Source organism: Sminthopsis crassicaudata, chromosome 1 (genome assembly GCF_048593235.1).
Source record: "Sminthopsis crassicaudata isolate SCR6 chromosome 1, ASM4859323v1, whole genome shotgun sequence".
Classification (NCBI taxonomy): domain Eukaryota; kingdom Metazoa; phylum Chordata; class Mammalia; order Dasyuromorphia; family Dasyuridae; genus Sminthopsis; species Sminthopsis crassicaudata.
In genome coordinates, this window is record NC_133617.1 from 71,595,999 (window position 1) to 71,614,228 (window position 18,230).

At 46.2% G+C, this 18,230-nt stretch overlaps 1 protein-coding gene across 4 annotated transcripts; it reads right to left on the bottom strand.

Annotated features, from left to right (window-relative positions):
- Positions 1-12,203: 12,203 nt before the first annotated feature.
- PLPPR2 (phospholipid phosphatase related 2) lies at positions 12,204-18,136 on the bottom strand. 4 transcript variants are annotated; one of them, XM_074311403.1, is made up of 9 exons: positions 17,866-18,136; positions 17,014-17,115; positions 16,526-16,714; positions 16,298-16,433; positions 15,869-16,143; positions 15,496-15,672; positions 15,171-15,293; positions 14,311-14,362; positions 12,204-13,917 (listed from the first exon to the last, which is right to left on the bottom strand). In XM_074311403.1, exons 2-9 carry the CDS (start codon positions 17,077-17,079, stop codon positions 13,583-13,585), a joined length of 1,353 nt encoding a protein of 450 aa, XP_074167504.1. In that variant the 5' UTR covers positions 17,080-17,115; positions 17,866-18,136; the 3' UTR covers positions 12,204-13,582. The 4 variants fall into 4 exon arrangements, with proteins under 4 accessions (XP_074167504.1, XP_074167493.1, XP_074167511.1 ...); XM_074311392.1 differs by having other exon boundaries at positions 17,014-17,305; positions 17,866-18,064; XM_074311410.1 differs by having other exon boundaries at positions 13,698-13,917; positions 14,311-14,462; positions 17,014-17,305; positions 17,866-18,064.
- Between the last annotated feature and the right edge of the window lie 94 nt (positions 18,137-18,230).

Sequence of the window (18,230 nt, forward strand, 5' to 3'; positions counted from 1 at the left end):
CTCCCTCTACTCCCTCCCCTAGATGACAGACAATCTCATACATTTTACATATGTTACAATATAACCTAGATACAATATATGTACCCACAATATATGTGGGTAAATCCAATTTTCTTATTGCACGTTAAGTATTGGATTCCGAAGGTATAAGTAACCTGGGTAGATAGACAGTAGTGCTAATATTTTACATTCACTTCCCAATGCTCCTTCTCTGGGTGTAGTTGTTTCTGTCCATCATTGATCAGCTGGAAGTGAGTTGTATCTTCTTTATGTTGAAGATATCCATTTCCATCAGATCTCATCCCAAGTCTTCAGAGTTGTGGTGGATCACTGTATTTCTAAGAATAACTAAGTTGTTCACAGCTGATCATCTTACACTATTACTGTTACTTTGTATACAGTACATTTCACTTTGCATTAGTTCTTTCCAGGATTTTCTGACGGCATCCTCTTCTTGTAGTACCATAATATTTCATCATAAATACATTCCACACTTTCTTCAACCATTCCCCATTTGGTGGGCAGATCCTAAATTTCCAATTTGTTTTCATTCCCCCAAAGAGCAGTTATATTTTTATGCATATAGGTCCTTTTCCTTTAAAAAAATCTCTTTTGGAACACAGACCTAGTAATGATATCATTAGATTAATGTGTGTGCATGGTTTTAATACCTTCTTTGGCCATAGTTCCAAATTGCTCTAGAGATTGGTTGAATCAGTTCACAACTCCACCATGAGTATATTAGGGTATCATTTTTCTCATATCCTCTCCAACATTGTTACCTTTATTTTCTGTTCCATCAGAGGTAGTACCTCAGAATTGTTTTAATTCATAGTTCTTCAATCAATGGTGGGTTAAAGTATATTTTTTCAGATGACTACGAATATCTTTGATTACTTCATCTGAAAACTTCATTTTTTTATTATTTCTTAATTGGGGAATGGCTTTTATTTTTATTAAAATTGACTTCGTTTTCTGAATGTAAGAAAGATGAAATCTATATCAGAAAACTTTGTTTCAAAAATCTTTTCACAGTTACTTTTATCCTCCATTCTATTCCCCTTCTCCAGTTTATCAGATTCTCTCTCCTTTTACCCTGTCCTTCCTCAAAAGTATTTTGCTTTTGACTATTCTCTCCCCCAATCTGCTCTCCCTTCTACCATTCCCTTCTCCTTTTCCCTGTTTTAAAATGTCTTTTTCCTCCTACCTTCCTGTAGAGTAAGATAGATTTCTGTATCCAAATGAATGTGCACATTATTCCCTCTCTAAGCCAGTTCTGGTAAGAGTAAGTAATAACATTCACTCATTCCCTCTCACCTCCTCCTTCTTCCTCTCCATTGTAAAAAATGTTTCTTGCCTCTTTTGTAAGATAATTTGCCCTATTCTACCTCTCCCTTTCTCTCTCTCTCCCCTTATTTTTTTAAGGTATTATCCCTTTATATTTAACTCAAACCTGTCCCCTCTGTTAAAAGTTCTTATGAATTACAAGTATCATCTTCCAATGTAGGAATGTAAACACCTTAACTTTATTAAATCACTTTCCTATTTACCTTTTGATGTGTTTGAAAGTCAAATTTTCTACTCAGCTTTGTTTTTTCATCTTTCTTCATCAAGAAAGTTTGAAAGTTCTTTATTTCATTGAATATCCATTTGCCTCCCAAAGGATTATATTCAGTTTTGCTGAGTAAGTGATTCTTGATTGTCATCCTAGCTCTTTCACCCTCTGGGATATTGTATTCCAAGCTCTCCAGTACCTTAATGTGGAAGCTCATAAATCTTGTGTTATCTTGACTGTGACTCCACAAAACTTGAATTGCTCTTTTCTGGCTGTTTGCAATATTTTCTCCTTGACCTGGGAGTTTTGAAATGTGGATTCTTTCAACTCCTATTTTACCCTATGATTCTAGAATATCAGGGCAATTTTCCCTGATAATTTCTTGAAAGATGCTGTAGGTCCTTTCTTTAATCATAACTTTTAGGTTTCCTATAATTTTTAGATGATCTCTCCTGGATCTAATTTTTAAGTCAGTTTTTTTTTTCAATTAGATGGGACACATTATCTTCTATTTTTCATTTTTTTTTATTTATTGGAATACTTTTTAAAGTGTTCATATCTTCATTGGTATTTTGTACTTCCTTTACCATTTGGCCTGGTCTTTTTTTTTTTTTTTAAGATGTTATTTTCTTCAGTATTTTTTGGTGTGTCTCCTTTACTAAGCTGTTGACTCTTTTTTTCATGATTTTTTTGCATCACTCTCGTTTCTCTTCCCAATTTTTCCTCTACCTCTCTTACTTGGCTTTCTAAATTCTTTTTGAGCTTTTTCATGGCCTGAGACCAATTTATATTTTCCTTAGAAGCTTTGGATGTAGGCACTTTGATTTTGTTATCTTCTTTTGAGTGTTTTGATTTTCCTTGTTACCATAATATGTCACCTCTAGGGCTAGAAATTTTTCTCTTGTTTGCTCATTTTTTAGTCTATTACTTGACTTTTAACTTTTTGTTAAAGAAGGCCTCTACGTTCAGGGTGGAAGGCATACTGTCTCAAGCTTCAAGGCTTTTTGTACAGTCATTTTCAAAGATACTTCTAGAGACCTGGAGACTTTCAGTTGTTCCAAGGTGGTATAATCTAAGGAGAGGTGTACTACTTTCTTGGCCTGTGCTCTGGTCTGTGAGTTGCCATAAGCTCCCCTTTCTGCCCTAGAATGTGAGAAAGGTCCCCAATCTCTGGTGTGCTAGTGCTGGACTGCCACTGAGGACTGTGATTTGGTTGTGAGTATGGACAAATCAACAGGATCCAGCCTTGGTTGGTGCTAACAAAAAGACCAGATGTTCAACCCCTTTACCATCTGTGACCTCAGAGCTCTGGAAGCTGCCGCTTCCACTGCTGATTCAATGGCTTGGAAAGCCTGCTCCTGGTTTGCTGGGAAGGAGGCTGTGGGCTGGGCTGTGTTCCACTCTCAATAGATCTTTCCTGCCAACCTTCTAATTTGTCTGGGGCTAGAAAATATTTTTATTCTTTTGTTGTGGTTTCTGCCACCCTAGAATTTATTTAGAATCATTATGTAAAAGCATTTGGAGGGGTTTGTGGGAGAGCTCAGGTGAATTCTTTCTTTTATTCCCCCATTTTGCTTCTGCCTTATTCCCATCTCTTTAAGAATGTGCCATATTTTGTTGTGATCCACACAAAGACTTTAGTATTGTCAATGAAGCCGTGATTAATGTTTTTCTGGAATTCCTTGATTTCTCCATAATCTAGCAAATGTTGATAATTTGGCTTTTAGTTCCTCTGCCTCTTTGAAAAAAAACAATCTGGGATGAGGATTCTGGGAAAATGGCAGAATAGGTCAGAAAATTCCAAGCTCTCCAGATTTCCCCCACAAAAGAAATAAAATTGTGCCTCTAGAACTGTGAAAAACAAATAAGCCTTGGGGCAAAACAGGAGTCCTCCTAGGACAACCTGAGAAAGAACACAGGACAACTTATGGTGTGTAAACACTCCAGGCTACCTCCACTTAAAGAGCCTTAGGACTAGCTGGGTTCAGGAGGTAGCCTCAGCTCCAGCCACAGGAACTTTCAGCTCCCAAACAGCAAAGGGAGTCGAGGTTTAAGCCCAGAAAGATTCTGATATGGAATGCAGGCCCAGCTGGGTTGCTGAGACACAGCCCTGGGTCAGCACAGGCTTGGTGAATGCAGAAACAGTGGGACAAGGAAGCTACTGATTGGGGGGCACTTACAGGAGGGTGAATGATGTAATTATAAAAATCAAAACCGTGTTGAAAAAGGTAAAAGCAGAAATTACATTATATAAATGAGGTGAGGGAGTAAGAACTAACACAGAAGAATTGGGAGGGGGGAATGAGGACTGATATTTCTGAAATCTTAGTCACATTGGGAATGGGTTAAAGAGGGACAATGCATATATACCAAGAAGGATAAATAAACCTACAAAATCTATAAAGAAATAAGAGGGGGAGGAAATAGGATAAAACATGCTATAGAAGAGTTCAGGAATAGGATAAGGTGGGAAAGGAATACAGAAGGAGGGTATAAGGAGAAGATATAGGAGGGATCTTGGAGTGAGAAGAGAGGGAGGATGTTTAATAATAGCAAGACAGGTGAGCAGTAGAAGTAAAGTGGAAGAGTTAGCTGGATAGGTAACAAGAGATAATGCAGTTAGATAGATACAACATACATACATATATGTGTGTATTATGTGTCTGTATATATATATGTATATACATATATATATATATATATATATACACATATGAGGATGTACATAAATACATCCATAATAACTATAACCTGCTTGGGGGAGGTTGGGGGGAAGAAAGGAAAAAAAAGAATAAAATAAAAAATGTACAATAGAGAAAAAAAGAAAACATATAAAGAAGCAAAGAAAAGATAAGAAAGGTGGAATTCAATGTGCTTTATTATTATATTCTCTTTCTTAAAATGAACATTTATTGTTACATATTTTGAATCTTTTTCTGTATTCTGTTGTGCACATGATAGTGTTGTTTTTTTCTTTTTCTATTTTCTATTTAAGTTTTAATTTAAAAAAAAGAAAGAAAGAAAACCAGCCACTTCTGATCATTCTCGGTTCACATATTGCTGAAGCCTAGCTTGAAGAATCTTAAGCATAATCTTGGTTGAGTTCAATTGTTTAATAATTTGAACATTCTTTGGCATTGGTCTTCTTGGGGAGTGGGATGTAAATGGATGTTTTTCAAACCAATGGCCACTGTTGTGTTTTCCAAATTTGAATGCAGCACTATCCCCATAATTAAAATTAAATGAGTTTTAAATGAACACATACCATCTTCAAAAATGTGGTTAATAATATTCTTTTCTTTAAATCTTTAAGGCTAGGTTGAGGATAAAACTCCTCTTTGAAGTGGACATGAATAACAAAGAGAAGGAAGAAATAACCAACTCTCATTTTGCTTCTGTTTTCTCTAAGAAGAAATTTTTTTCAAACTGGAAAATATAAAATACATGTGGTTTACAAGATGTTGAAACATGGTAACATTGGTCAGTCCTCAATGAATTTGTCACCATGTTTGAATGGTCTATACCCAAGGGTTTTTTTTTTTTAAGAATTATCAGATATGATTATTGAACAATGATCTTTTAAACAGAATGGAAAAAAAAACTGAGAGATGATGCAGGATTGTAGAGGGGCTTATGTTTCTAAAATTCAAAAGGCTTAAACTCCAAACTCTCCCATATTAACCCTGATTCCTGTCAGAATTCTAGAGTATATTTGTAAGTTGGTATTCATCTTACACACTCATCTCTTATGTTATTCATTGCAGAACCTAGGTGATAGTAACCAAGACAGACAGAAGTTAAGTGACTTGACCTTAGTCACACAACTAGTAAGTGTCTGGGGCAATATTTCTCAGGAACCATCACTAAGCTTTCTCATCCCAACCCTATCATAAAAAGACTGGGACTACCCTGTATGTTCACAAAATGATTGAACTGAGGAAAATGAGAAAGAAAATGTTGAGTTTCTATTTGGGGGCATATACTACCTTTACTCTTTTTACCTTTTTTTTGCCTTTTCCTTTGGAATTGAGAATTCCTGGAAGGGATTTCCCATGATCCAAGACAAGGACAGAGTGCCTGTCTTGAGACATACCAGAGACAAGAAGGGTTACTTTGGGCCTGGGAATCCAACTGCTGGGGACATTAACTATTTGAGATGAATGCTGCAAGGTTATCCAGATGGTTCCACAAGTCAGACTGAATGGATAACGTGATTGAGTAGACAAAGCTGGACATTTTTTTTTTTGGGGGGGGAAACCTTCATCTTCCAGCACATTTGGTTTTTCCATTGCTTTTGCTGTTCCTATCTGGGGATCAACTGTAATGTAAATTTTTCCTTTCCTAAATTCTCATCTGTGAGTACAAGAGGAGTTCAAGGGTATGGTTTAAGAAGAATGTTAATGTAAAAGCACTAAAACCTTTTTCCTTGGATTTTTGCTATATTAAATAAACTAAGTGGCAAAAAAAGGTTTCATGGAGTCATATATAGAGAACTGTATGTGATCTCAAAGTCATTGTAAAGAGTTGTTCTCTCAAGGAAGAAATTTCACATATGGGACAGAAACATGGCAAACCATAGCTTTTTCTATTGTAACATATGTTTCAAAAGACTCTTAAGACCCAAATAAAATATTGTGGAAATGGCAGCTTTAAGATAACATTCAGATTACGGCCTGAAAAAAGCTAATGAGCCTAGACAGAAACTGGATTAGACATAGAGAAACACAATTGAGGGATCTTTGTTTCTGATTATAATAATCTTTACCTTATAAAGATGAAGATTTTCGTGAAGAGAATACTTATTTAGCATCGAATAAAATAAGTGGTATGAGTTCGTATTCTCAGAAATGAAGAGAAGTCAATGTAAATAACTATGTTTTATTACCAATTTCATATTTGTTAACTTTTATATTTATTTAATCCAAGAGATTTAATATATAGGTATGTAATTACTATTGGAAAATAAGTTTATTCAGTTCATTAAATACCTAATGAACTTTGTTGGAGATTCTGAGCTTGGTTTATTATGCTGTAATTTTGTTAATTAATGAGAAGCTTTTCAAACATACTCCTAGATTAACTTAGAACTCAGGATGAATTCTATAAATTCTATGAGTATAGTTATTTAATTGTACTTCACCATTTAAAAATATATCTTTCTTAGCAACATTTCACTTTTATAGCATGAATTTTGAATCCTGTGTGTGTGTGTGTGTGTGTGTGTGTGTGTGTGTGTGTGTGTGTTTAAGCTACTCTGAACTCTCAAATGAAGCCTTACAGGCCTACTTATGGGAGCCTCATTTCCGTGACCACTTGACTGTTGGCTAGAACAGTGTGCCATCTGGTGGGAAAATAACATATTACGTTGTCTCATTTGCTAATTAATAATATCCTGCCTTCCTATAGGTTGCAACTAGGTGGCACAGTGGGGCTAGAGCAACCTGGAGTCAGTAAACCCTGAGTTCAAATACAGTCATGGACATTTACTACTGTCACTTGACCTCTATTTGCCTCAGTTCCCTCATCTGTAAAATCGGCATATTAGTAACTACCTAGCAGAGTTGTTATGAGGATCAAATTAGATAATTTATGTTAAGTTCTTAGCACAGTCACTGGCACATAGAAGACACTATATCCATGATAGTAATAAGATATTATTAAGAAAGCAAAACAGGTGACTGAGAATTGCTTTAGTACTTCAATGTCCTGTGTTACACAGGATGATAACTATGTTCGCCTGAGTTATACATTAAAGGAATGATTGTGAGAAAGAGAAGCAATGATCATTAAGAGATGGCATAGTTTTATCAAACACAGGTCATGCCAGACTAACCACATTTCTATTTTTGAGAGGGATACTAAGCAGGCAGAAAAGGGGAATGCTGCATCTAGATTTCAAGCTGAGCATCTGACAATGTTTCATGCTGACTTTATGGACAAAATGGAGAATTATGGGTTAGAGATTTTTATAATTGGTTGGATTTAGAACTGGTTGAACAACCAGACCCAAAAAATAGCCCTTAATGTATTTGTGTGCCAGGGTTCTGTCCTTGGCGTTTTGTTATTCAGTGCTTTAAATAATGACTTGTATTATTTCAGAAAATATTTGTGCTGGTAGGAAAATTCCATGTTGGATAATAAAATTAGAATCTCAAAAGATCCCAACAAATTAGAACAATTAACCCAATTTAGACAAATGAAATTTCATGTAAAGTCCTAGACTTGGGCTTCAAAAATCAAACGCCCAAGAACTGGTTAAAAGAAGTATACCTAGGCAACTGTAAATATAAAAAGGATCTCTATATTGTAATGAACTAGTCATGAAATAAGACAAAAATATGTTCTACAGACAATGGGAGAATGCATTCATAAAGACATAGTGTCTGGAATGGGGAAGTAGAGATCTGTTTTAGTCAAATCACATCTGGATATTGTTTCCAATTCTGGTATCAATTTACAAATTGAGAGGAGGTGAAGAGATTATAGATTACAATGTATACAACTCAGTTGAAGCAACTGGGACTGTTTTGCCTGGAGAAGAAAGACTTGGGGATAACCAAAGTTGAATGCAAGTACTTAATGAAAAAGGATTAGATTTATTCACCATTTTGGAGTGACTGTCATAGAGAAGATTTCATGTAAGGAATGGATTGGATGAGGAGTCTCTGAATTCCAACACTGAGTTTCTTCTCTTTTCTTTCTCCTTTTTGTCTTCCCATTCCTCTCTCTACTCTCTCCCTTTTTTCTTTTCCTTTTCCCCACTCATGGACAAGAATGATTTCTGAGCAGAGTTCTGTTCCCAGGGATTCCTTGGCCCATCAGTACCATGGACTGAATGACCTAAAATGGACCTGAGTTTTGCTACTTATTTCACCACACACAGACACAATATACTTAGAAGCTATTACTTTACAGATGAGAAAACTGAGGTCCCTGAAGGGCCAGTGTGGCTTTCCCAAGGTCACAAGTAAAACAGCAGAGCTGGGATTCATGGTATGATTTTGAACAAATTCTTTCCCTATTCCCTTTCCTCATCTGTAAAATGAGAGGGACTAGTGGTCCTCAAATTCTCTTCCAGATTCTAATCCTATCATACATGCTACAGGAACTATATGGTTTTAGAATTCTTTTGACTTGGGGCATATATACATATATATATATGTATATATATATATATATATATACATATATATATATATGTATATATATATATATGTGCATATGTGTACACACGCAAAGGGGGTCATTCCAGATATTAATGGTCAGTAAGGCACATGTGAATAAATGTATGTGTGTGAGGATGGTTTTCTGAGACACAAGTTGTTGTTCCAGGCTCTGGGAGCAGATGGGAGGAATGTTTTATGTTCCAGAAATCCTAGAGACTGTAGACCACAGACTGGAACAGCACTCCAATGCCCCGGGGAGTGGGAGATGAAAGAGAGATAGGCGAATGGTTTTGGCTCAGCTTCTTTGCCCAGCATCATCCACAGCTTCAGCTTGTCCATCTTCCCTCTGTCAATCACCCCCCAACCCAGCACTATTGCCTGGCAACCACAGAGAGGCTGTTGCTAGGAGATCCCAGGTGGGTGGAGGCTTCTGAGACCAGGAAACAGCAGCAGCAGCAGCAGAGCAGTGGCAACAAAGCACATAAACACACATTCTATCAGGACCCCTCAACAATCTACAGGCTCAGTGCTATTACCACCCCATCTCCCACTCCGTGGGCCTTGAGACACCCTCTGTCCAAAGGCTTTGCTCAGCCTCCCTCTTTCCATCCCCCCCCTTCACACATGCCCAGTCCTGGGCAATACCCTCAGCCTGCAAGTTTAGCTCTCCTCCCCCTACCTACATTCACACAGATACACAGAAGTAAAAAGACATACACAGACACCCTCAGCCTCTTATAGATGTGTTTTGGGTGGGTTAACAGGAATGTATTAGAGGAGGAAAGGCGCTCATTCTTCCCCTTTCTTTCTCCTTTCTCAGAGACTGCTATTTCTTGATTCATCCCAAGCCATGGCAAGGATTTTTTACTCTGAATGGGTAAAGAAGCTAGGAAGTTGCAGAGAATAATATGTGTGTTGGCAGTGGGAGATGGAGAGAAAGTGGAAAAGAGGGGAGGGGGAAATGGAGAGGGAGATATAAAGATTAGAAAGACATCCCACCTCACCCTCTAGGTCCTCCTTCCCTGACCAGATTCTCTCTTTTTTGGAGGGCACTGGGGATTCAGGGGTCGGTGAAGATGTCTCCCCTAGACATCGTGTATTCTCAAGCAATAACAGCGCCATCAGTATTATCTACCCAAGAATACCCGTCATCGCAGGGGACCAGCCAGTGGGGGAGAGCCTGGGCAGGGAGTTCTCCTTGGCCACACTGGTCAGTGGCAATAGCAATAGCAGCTTTGAGCCCCTGCAAGCTTGTGGTCACAATGCAAACTGGGTCTGGTCCAAGCCCAATCTGACTTCGGAACCCAGAGCCCACCTTGGGATCCAGTTGTACTTCAGAACGTTGGCCCCAAGGACCTCTTATCCAGATCCCCAGACCTCCTGGCTAAACCAGGCTCACTCCCACTCCTTCCCACCCCTTCAGCAATTAATCAGATGGGCACTTCACCCTTGGAATTCTCTTCCAGGACCCCAGGGGCCAACCCTTTCCCTTCTGGTTCCTGAAGCCCTGAGATCCAGAATCTAAAAGTTGGAACGGACCTCAGAGGAAATTCAGTCCAACTCATGTCTGAAAAGGAATATCTTTCATCCCCAGAACCTCTACAGTGCATTGTTACCTAGTCCAACTTTTCAGAGTCCCCCTTCCCTTTTCTATCACCCAAGATATTTCTCCAAGACTTTCGAACCTCTAGCCCTCTCCAAATCTCCGGCCCCGGACACCCTGGGGGCGGAGCTGTGAACAAGGGCGGGGCAGTCCCGCAACCCTTACTCCAGCCTCGGGCCCGACTTCAGAACCACGGATAGCTCCCGGCTCCACCTTCCCGGACTTGGGAGGATACTGAGGGATCTCGATAGGACAGGGGCAGTGGAGAGGAAGAGAGGGGAGGAAAGAAGTCCGGGTAATTACTGTGGGGGGGAAGGGAGAGGAGACATGGGGAATCCTGAAACTGAGAGAAAACCTTGGTTCAAATAGGAGAAAAGTATGCAGAGATGCACTTCAGAATAGGGGCAGGTTTCACTCTAGCCTTCCGTGAAATAGGGGGCTCCAGCGGGAAGGCCCAGCCAGGACCCTGACGGATTCTGAAACTCCAGTGACTGGGAAGTTCTGAGTTAGGGGAATCAAGGCCTGGAGGGGGTTGGTTCTGGGAGGGGGGCAAAAGTTCGGTGTCTGATTGAGAAGAGGCCCAAGCTATAGAAAATTGGGGATTCTGAGGTCAAGGACCAAGGTCCTGGGAGAGTGGGTTCGTGGGGTCAGGATGAGTGGAGGGCCGGGGGCGAACTCACCCTTTGTCTTCGGATCCCGGGAGAATCCTGAGCTGCCCCCTCCCGGCCCGGCCCAGCTCCCCGCCCCACCCTCCCTCCAGAAATCTGTTTTCTGGAAAAGCCGCCGTACCACAGGGCCCCCTTCCTCTTCCTTCCCCACCCCGCCCTATAGTTGAGGGACTGGAACTGGGCTCGGGGCGCAGGTGAAGACCACACAGAGGGCACCCCCCCTTGATAACCCTCATCTCCGGGAAGCCTCCAACCCAAACGGGTTTCTCCCTTCCTGATCCCCCCAAGTCAGTCTGCCTTTAATCATGCAACCCGAGTTCAAAGAAGGGGGCGCGGCCCAGAGCAGCCTCCGGAAGCCCGGACCGCCGGGCCTGGGGAGGCTGCCCTGACCCTAGTAAGGCTTACTCCCTTCCACCTCCCACGCCTGTCCTGGCCACGCCCCCGCGCCTCCTTTCTTGGCGGGGGAGGGGGCGGGAAGAAAGGCTATGCACATGGGTTCTAGTTGCCCGCCAGGGTGGCAGGTCAAAGCAACAGGGCCTCAATCACTTCCTGCTCCCATCCCCAATCAAGGAGCCCTGGTAATGTGGAGTGGGGCACAGACCAAGCACCTCCCCCCAAAATCGGTGATTCTGTATCTGTGACTGTGACCTCGTCTTTGGGGATGTCCAGGTCTGCACATGACTAAGACCTAGGTGGGTGAGATACAGAGACTGTGAGACTGAGGTGGGATGGGGTTCCCAAAGGCAGAGACCTGTTAACTTCCACCTGACAAGCTTAGAACTTCAGTCAGAATGACCTAGGAGATGGGGCCATTCAGTCTCTCATTTTACAGGAGCCCAGAGTGGTCCACATCAGGTGGGAGGGGGCAACATCTGTCCTTATCGCAGCTCACTTTAAAGCCCCCAAAAACCCCTGCAGAAGCTTGGTTCATTTACAATAGGGACTTAAGAGCACGTTTTGCTTTTGGAGCAGCTCCCAGTAAAGGCTGGAGGAGACAGACTCAGGGGCCAGGACAGCAGGACGTTTCTTCATGGCCGAAGGGCTGACTAGGAGCGGGGACAGTCTGGAGGGACGGGGGTGCATTCCTCACTGGCTCAGGTCTGTTCCAGACCCTTTTGTTCACACGCCATTTTCACACACCACACAGGCGCACGGTTGAGAGAATAGTCACATGGTACTCTTGTGGCACAGAGGAAACAGATGCTGGGGTGTTTCTGATACAAACAGATCTTTTATTAAAGGCTTCGAAACTGGGAGTGGAGGAGAGGTCTCTCTGCTGCCCCTTTAGCTTCCCTTGGGCAGGGGCGGGCCTGCTGGGAGCAGTGTGCTCTGGGACTGCACAGCCAGCAGGGAAGGGAAAAAGTTGCTTTTGTTTTTTTTATGGAGGCAGAAATGAGGAAGCAGGGCATAAAAGCTATAGCAGTGTGGAGGTATCCTACACTCCCTTCTCTCCCATCTCCATCACAAGACTATGACCTTAGGTGCAAAAAGTGAATCCCCTCCCTCAACCCTAACCCCAACAAATCCAGGAAGGGAGGGATGGGGCACTTGGGAGAGACAAAACCCCAACCTCAGAGACTGCTCCCCCTCTCCCTTTTCCCCACTTTAGTCCCAGAGCACAGAGAAGAAGCACTGGTGGCTAGAGAAGAACTCAGAGTTTAGGGTCACTAAGGTGACTGGAATTGAGGGACTCTGGAGGGGAATAAGGTGAAGTACCCAGCCTGGCTGGGAGGGTAGGGGAGACTATCAGGGTTGGGTAGGAACTGCCCCTTCAAAGGACCTTGCAACGGGAAGAAAATGAGAAACGTGGCTGACAATCCAATGCCACCCCACCAGGTCAGATTCACCGCTTCCTTTCTTCATCCTGCTGTCTAAAGAGGGCTGTAGTCTTAGAACAGTCAGAAGAGGCTCCCATGGGCTGAAACTGCCTTCCCTGTACCCCAATCCCAGCCCCAAGAATGTCCAGATACCTAGGGTCCATCACTAGGAATATTACCCATTATTGGCTTCTGAGATGTCTAGGGCTCCACCCTGGCAAGCACCGAGATTCCCTGTAATTCTTAGATACCAAGAACACTCAGTTGCCGGTGTCCTGCCTTCCTCCCCATGTCCCCTTCCCCCATTCTCAGGTCTCAGAAACATGGACTTTCTCATTGGCTGGAATCACACTGTCCCAACCACCATTCCAATTCTGAGACATGGAGGCCCTCAAGATACAGTAAGAGGTCGAAGGTTATTTCTATGAACTTTTTGTCTAGAAAGAGGAACTTCTGCCCCCCCCCCAGACCTTGGGACAATGGAGGGTCTCCCCTCTCAGCTTTCCCAGTCCTAAATTTCCCCAGATCTGGCGATGAAGACTCTTCTGGGGCCCATCCAGCTAGACGGGGTACCCACTCTGACCTGGACTTTCCTTAAATTCTCTATCTATCCCCATCCCCAGGTGGGATTGACTAGTGGGGACATACACACCATACACCCACACACACTCATTCATACACAGGCACACGGGAGACACAAAGACAAGGCCTGAGAACATCTGACTCCAGGGGGTTTCTGGGGCCAGAAATTCTCAGGATCTAGGAACCTGAGCTCACAGCAGGTGGTCCCGGCTGGCAAACAGGTAGGGGCTGAAGCTGTCCCGATGGAAGGGGGAGGGATAGAGTCCACTGAGGGTGTATAGGTCCCGCAGCAGAGGAGTGGGCAGCAGCAACTTTCGGCCCCGGCCACCCCCACCTCCGCCCCCACCGGCCACAGATGGTCCAGGGGATGGTGGAGGGCCCTGGCTGGGCCCAGGGGTCATGGCAGGCAATGTCGGCTCAGACCTCACTCGAGCGCGGGGAACACGAGGGGAAGAACACATCGGGGGGGCCCGGGAAGACACACAGCTGGGGATCAGGTGGCCCCGACGGGTACAGCTCTGCAACTCTGGGAAAACAGGCAAGTGCAAGGCTGGGGTGGGAATCTCCAAAGCACAGAAGGCTTAGGGAGCAGGGAATAGGGCTGGGGCTGGCAGCCACTCATAGAAAGAGCTCTAGAGATGAGAGGGAGGGGGATGGTACTTTTCCAGGCTGTTTTCTGACAATAATCCTGAACCTATTCAGATTTTAAGCTGGAAAGTATTTTAGGGACCATCCAGAGTGATTCCCAAGTCAGTGCCCTTTCCACTCCATCATTTGAGCCAGTGGAGGCTAAAAAAGGGGGGCACAGAGAAGGAGGGAGGCTGGTTGGAGGGGGTTGGTCCCAGGGAGCAGTTAGGGGGACCATATCAGCTGGGTGTGTCGGGTAGGTTCTGGGGGAGGGGAAGAGCAGTTCACTCACTGGGTGGGGTGAGTCGGGCAGGCTGCAGCGGGGGTGCAGTGGTCTTGGGCTCCTGAGACAGACAGGCAGAGGGAGCGGGCTAGTGGCCCGGCTGGCCCCAGCCTTGGCCCCTGGCCCTGTCCCGGCGGCTCCTGTTTCTGTTCCTGAGCTGACTGAGGGCCCCCCCCGCAGTTAGGGTGGACACCAGGAGGGCAATAATGAAGGGGGTAGAATGGGAAAGGAGGGGGCACATGGAAGAGAAAGAGTTTCCAGCATTAACCATACTTCCCCCCCCCCTTACCATCCTTTTCAAGGATGGGATCCCAAGTTAGAGGTCACTGGTCATGATCTCCAAATGGGAGCAGGGATGGGAGTGGGCAAGCAAAAGGCCTTAGAAATCAGTCTAACCCCTTCATTTTACTGATAGGGAAACCGAGGCCTGATGAGATGAAGTAATTTGCCTCTGGTCAAACAGTTAATAAATAACAAAGCCAGGATTTGAGTCTGGGACCTCTGACTCTCTCTCCACTATACTATGGCTGTTCCTCCAACCATCTGCAGAACCCCCCTCCCCACTAGTCTTAGGAGGCTGTTTGGTTAGTACTTCCATAATATAGAAAACACCCCTTTACCAGAAGTAGTATACCTGGGCCCCCCTCCTCCTACCATGTTTGTGAATAACTGGGTGGAGTGGGCCCATCTCTATCCCCATCTCAAGCTTCCCTAATGTCACTTGGGGACCTCTACTCTCAAGATACTGTCTGCCTCTAGCTTGCCCTTCACCAGGCACCAGGGAAGAAGCCCAAGGTTCTAGTTCACCAGCTGGGTAGAGAAATCAGGAACTGAGAAATGTGGGGGAGGCACAGTCAGCTGCCCCTTACCTGGACTGAATTTAACTTTTCAAGGGGGTTTTCAATGGCAGGTACTGTGCCCAGGCCCTCCCATCTGAATGTGCGCTGGCTTAGAGGCACTCGACTCTGGAACTTGTTGACAACACAGGTGACCTGAGCAGGAATAAAGGGCGCCACCAATCTTTTACCCACCAGAGACCAAAGCCTGGCATAGACCCAGAACTGAAAATGGGAAAGGGGGGGATCCTATCTCTGTCGCCAAGGCTGGATTTTCCCTCTCTTCTATGCAATCTACCCCTCTTCCCACTAGCATCCTACAGGGGAGGTCCAGGCCCAGCCCCACAAAGAGACTAACCAGGAAGGTGGCAATAGCTGCCCCAGTCAGGAATCCAGCGAGCACATCCGACCAGTGGTTCCGGTACTCAGCCACTCGGACCACTCCCACCAGGAAGGCCGGGCAGAGCAGAGCCAGACAGAGGGAAGGTTTTACCAGCCTGGAGCCCTTTATCCTGAACACCAGGGTAACATACATCTGGAGGAGGAAAGGAAGAGATCACAGGGGCATTTTACAGGAAGAGGATCACGGGGGCATTTTACAGGACCCCTTGTTTTGGGATTGGAAAATTGAACCTAATTGAGGGGGCAGTCAGGGGAAGGACCACCCGGTTTCAAATTGGGCCCAAGTCTGGGTCTTTGCTCAGCTCTCTCGAGCTGCAGCTCAGACTCACCGCCGTGTAGGTGACTGCAAATGCGCACAGGGCCGCATCCTTGCAGGGGAAGGCACGTCGCGCAGCTGCAACCAGGGCAGGGTTGCCGGCTGCACAGGCCCCTTGGTCTGTGACATACCGGTCCAGTCCAGGCTTGTCAGTGGCTGGTGGGGGGCAGCCCAGAGCTGTGTAATTGGGGTGGCAGACCGAGAGGAAGTGTGGAGTGGGATTCCCTGTCACTACTTGCCCGGCGTTGGCAAAGATGGATGTGGTGAAGAGGCCAAAGGAATAGACGCCTACAAGGGGAGGCAGAGAGGGAGATGAGTGTCCATTCGGGGCTGAGCAGTGGCTCCCCCTGCCCTGGAGCCCTTGCCTTGTCCTTCTTCCCCCAGACCCTTCAAACTAAGCCCCGCCTGCCCCCACCCGCTAAGTCCCAATAGAAGCCCGCACCCAGGAAGCGGACCAGTCTTCGGAGGGCTGGGCTGAACCGGCAGCAGTCCCCACACACAATGGTCTTCTCCCGCAAGGCTGGCACGGTGGAGGCTGGAGCCGGGAAGAAGGCCCTGGCAAGCTCTCCAAGGAGGATCTGGGAGGAGAAACCAAGGTTGGAATGGCAGCCCTACCTTAATCCTTCTCCTCCTCCTTCATAACCCCCATCCTCCGGAGCTTGGGAATTACCGTGATGGCTGGCCCCGCCGTGACCAGGGGGTAGATGAGAGCCGGCGGGACTCGGCTGGCGGCCTCCGGGCCCGGGTAGGGCTTGGCGTAAGTGCTGTCATAGCAGAAGAAGCCCTGCGTGTGCACTGGGAACGTGTCTGTGTATTCCAGGCGGTAGGCGAGAAGTACTACAGCACCCAGGAGCACTGACTGCCGGGCCGGGGCAGGGCGGGTGGCGGGACACAGGAACGGGATGGAGGGGAGAGAAACAAACAGCCGGGAAAGAGAGAGGGAGCTCCAGGTAAGGGGGGTTGGGAGGGGCCCGAGGAAGAAGGAACAGATGAAGGGACAAAGGCAGGAAAAGGAAGAGATGAGACAAAGAGAGAAGTTACAAGAACAGAGATGGAGAAGTTGCGACCCAGGAAGAGAAAACAGTCAAACTGAGAGCATCTTTTCTCTTCCAGAAACCTCTCCCCCAGACCCTCTGTGCTGCTCTGCATGGTCCTCACCTCCACAAAGATGAAGCAGGGGATTATGGAGAAACTCCTCTTCAGGTCTGGCCGCCCACTCGCCATGGCAGGATCGGGATGGGGGTAGAAGTGGCGGGGGGCCTGGGAGAGAGGCCCAGTCACACAGGCCCTCAGACGTGCCCTTCAGTCAGCCTCTCATCCTGCAATCTCCTGGCACTGTAGACTCATCTTCTCCCTCACCCCAAACCTCTTAAGGTTTTACTGGGTCTGTTATGTCTAACCAGTCCAGCCACTGGCCCGCCTGCCTTGGTCTCTCTTATTCTTCTATTCCCTGGGAGAGAAGGGCATCCCTTGAAAGAACACTCCCCCCCCACTATCAGAAAGTGCCCCAGTAATCTAGCCCCCCTCTGAGGCTGTCTCAGAGATCACCCCCAGATTTAAAGGCCTGTGTTTGGAGAAGACTGCCGCTGGAAGCTGGAGGCAAAGCCCAGCTAGGGCCGGTTTCCCCTCAAATAACCCGAAAAGACTGGGAAGGGCTGGGCCATCTGGCTTGTTATTCCTTCCCAGCCTCCTCTTCCTCCAAGGGGCTGTGACCTGTCCATGCAAAGAGTCGGTAGGGCTAAAACATGCCAGCTCCCCTTCCCCCACAGCTCCAACCCTGCTATACTGGTCGTTCTGGCACTGTGTGTGTGGGGGTAGCCTGAGAGAGTGGGCGAACCCTCGCACAGGCGTGCAGACACACACGGTGCCTCCCCCTCCCCCTCACCTCTCCCCATCGTCACCCCGCGGTCCCAAGCTCCCTTCCCCCCACGACCCCAGAGCACAGTTCTCCATCTCCCGCCCCGCCCCGCGGAGAACCCCGTATCACGGTCCAATCCCCATCCCCACCACCTGGGTCACGGCTGCTCCATGGCCCCGATCCACGTCCCTCGAAGGGGGAGGCCAGTCCCAGACCCAGCCGGCGGCCTTGGTTCCGATGTCCAGGTGGCGAGGGCCGAGCAGGGGACAGGCGGCGTCAGACGAGGCGGAGGACAGCCTCGCCCTGGCTCTCCAGGGGCCGGGCTTGGGCAGCCGAAGCCTCGGGAGCGGCGCCGGAGACAGCGGCAGGGACCCAGGGAGAGGATGGAGGGAGGATGGAGGGCGGTGGGAGCGCGCCAGGCGTGCGCCGGCTCATTAGCACCCGGCCGGCCCTGGGGCGGGGCATCCGTGAAAACGCTCCCTGCCCCCCCCAACTCCCCAAACTCCCACCTCCCCCT

Excerpts from the sequence above, each read along its gene's own strand:
- PLPPR2 (XM_074311403.1), bottom strand. The coding sequence starts at position 17,079 with ATGGCGAGTGGGCGGCCAGACCTGAAGAGGAGTTTCTCCATAATCCCC. Across the intron at positions 16,434-16,525 it reads CGGCGGGGCCAGCCATCACG|ATCCTCCTTGGAGAGCTTGC; the intron begins GTAATTCCCAAG and ends TTCTCCTCCCAG. Across the intron at positions 15,294-15,495 it reads CAGCTATTGCCACCTTCCTG|GTCACCTGTGTTGTCAACAA; the intron begins GTTAGTCTCTTT and ends ATTCCTGCTCAG.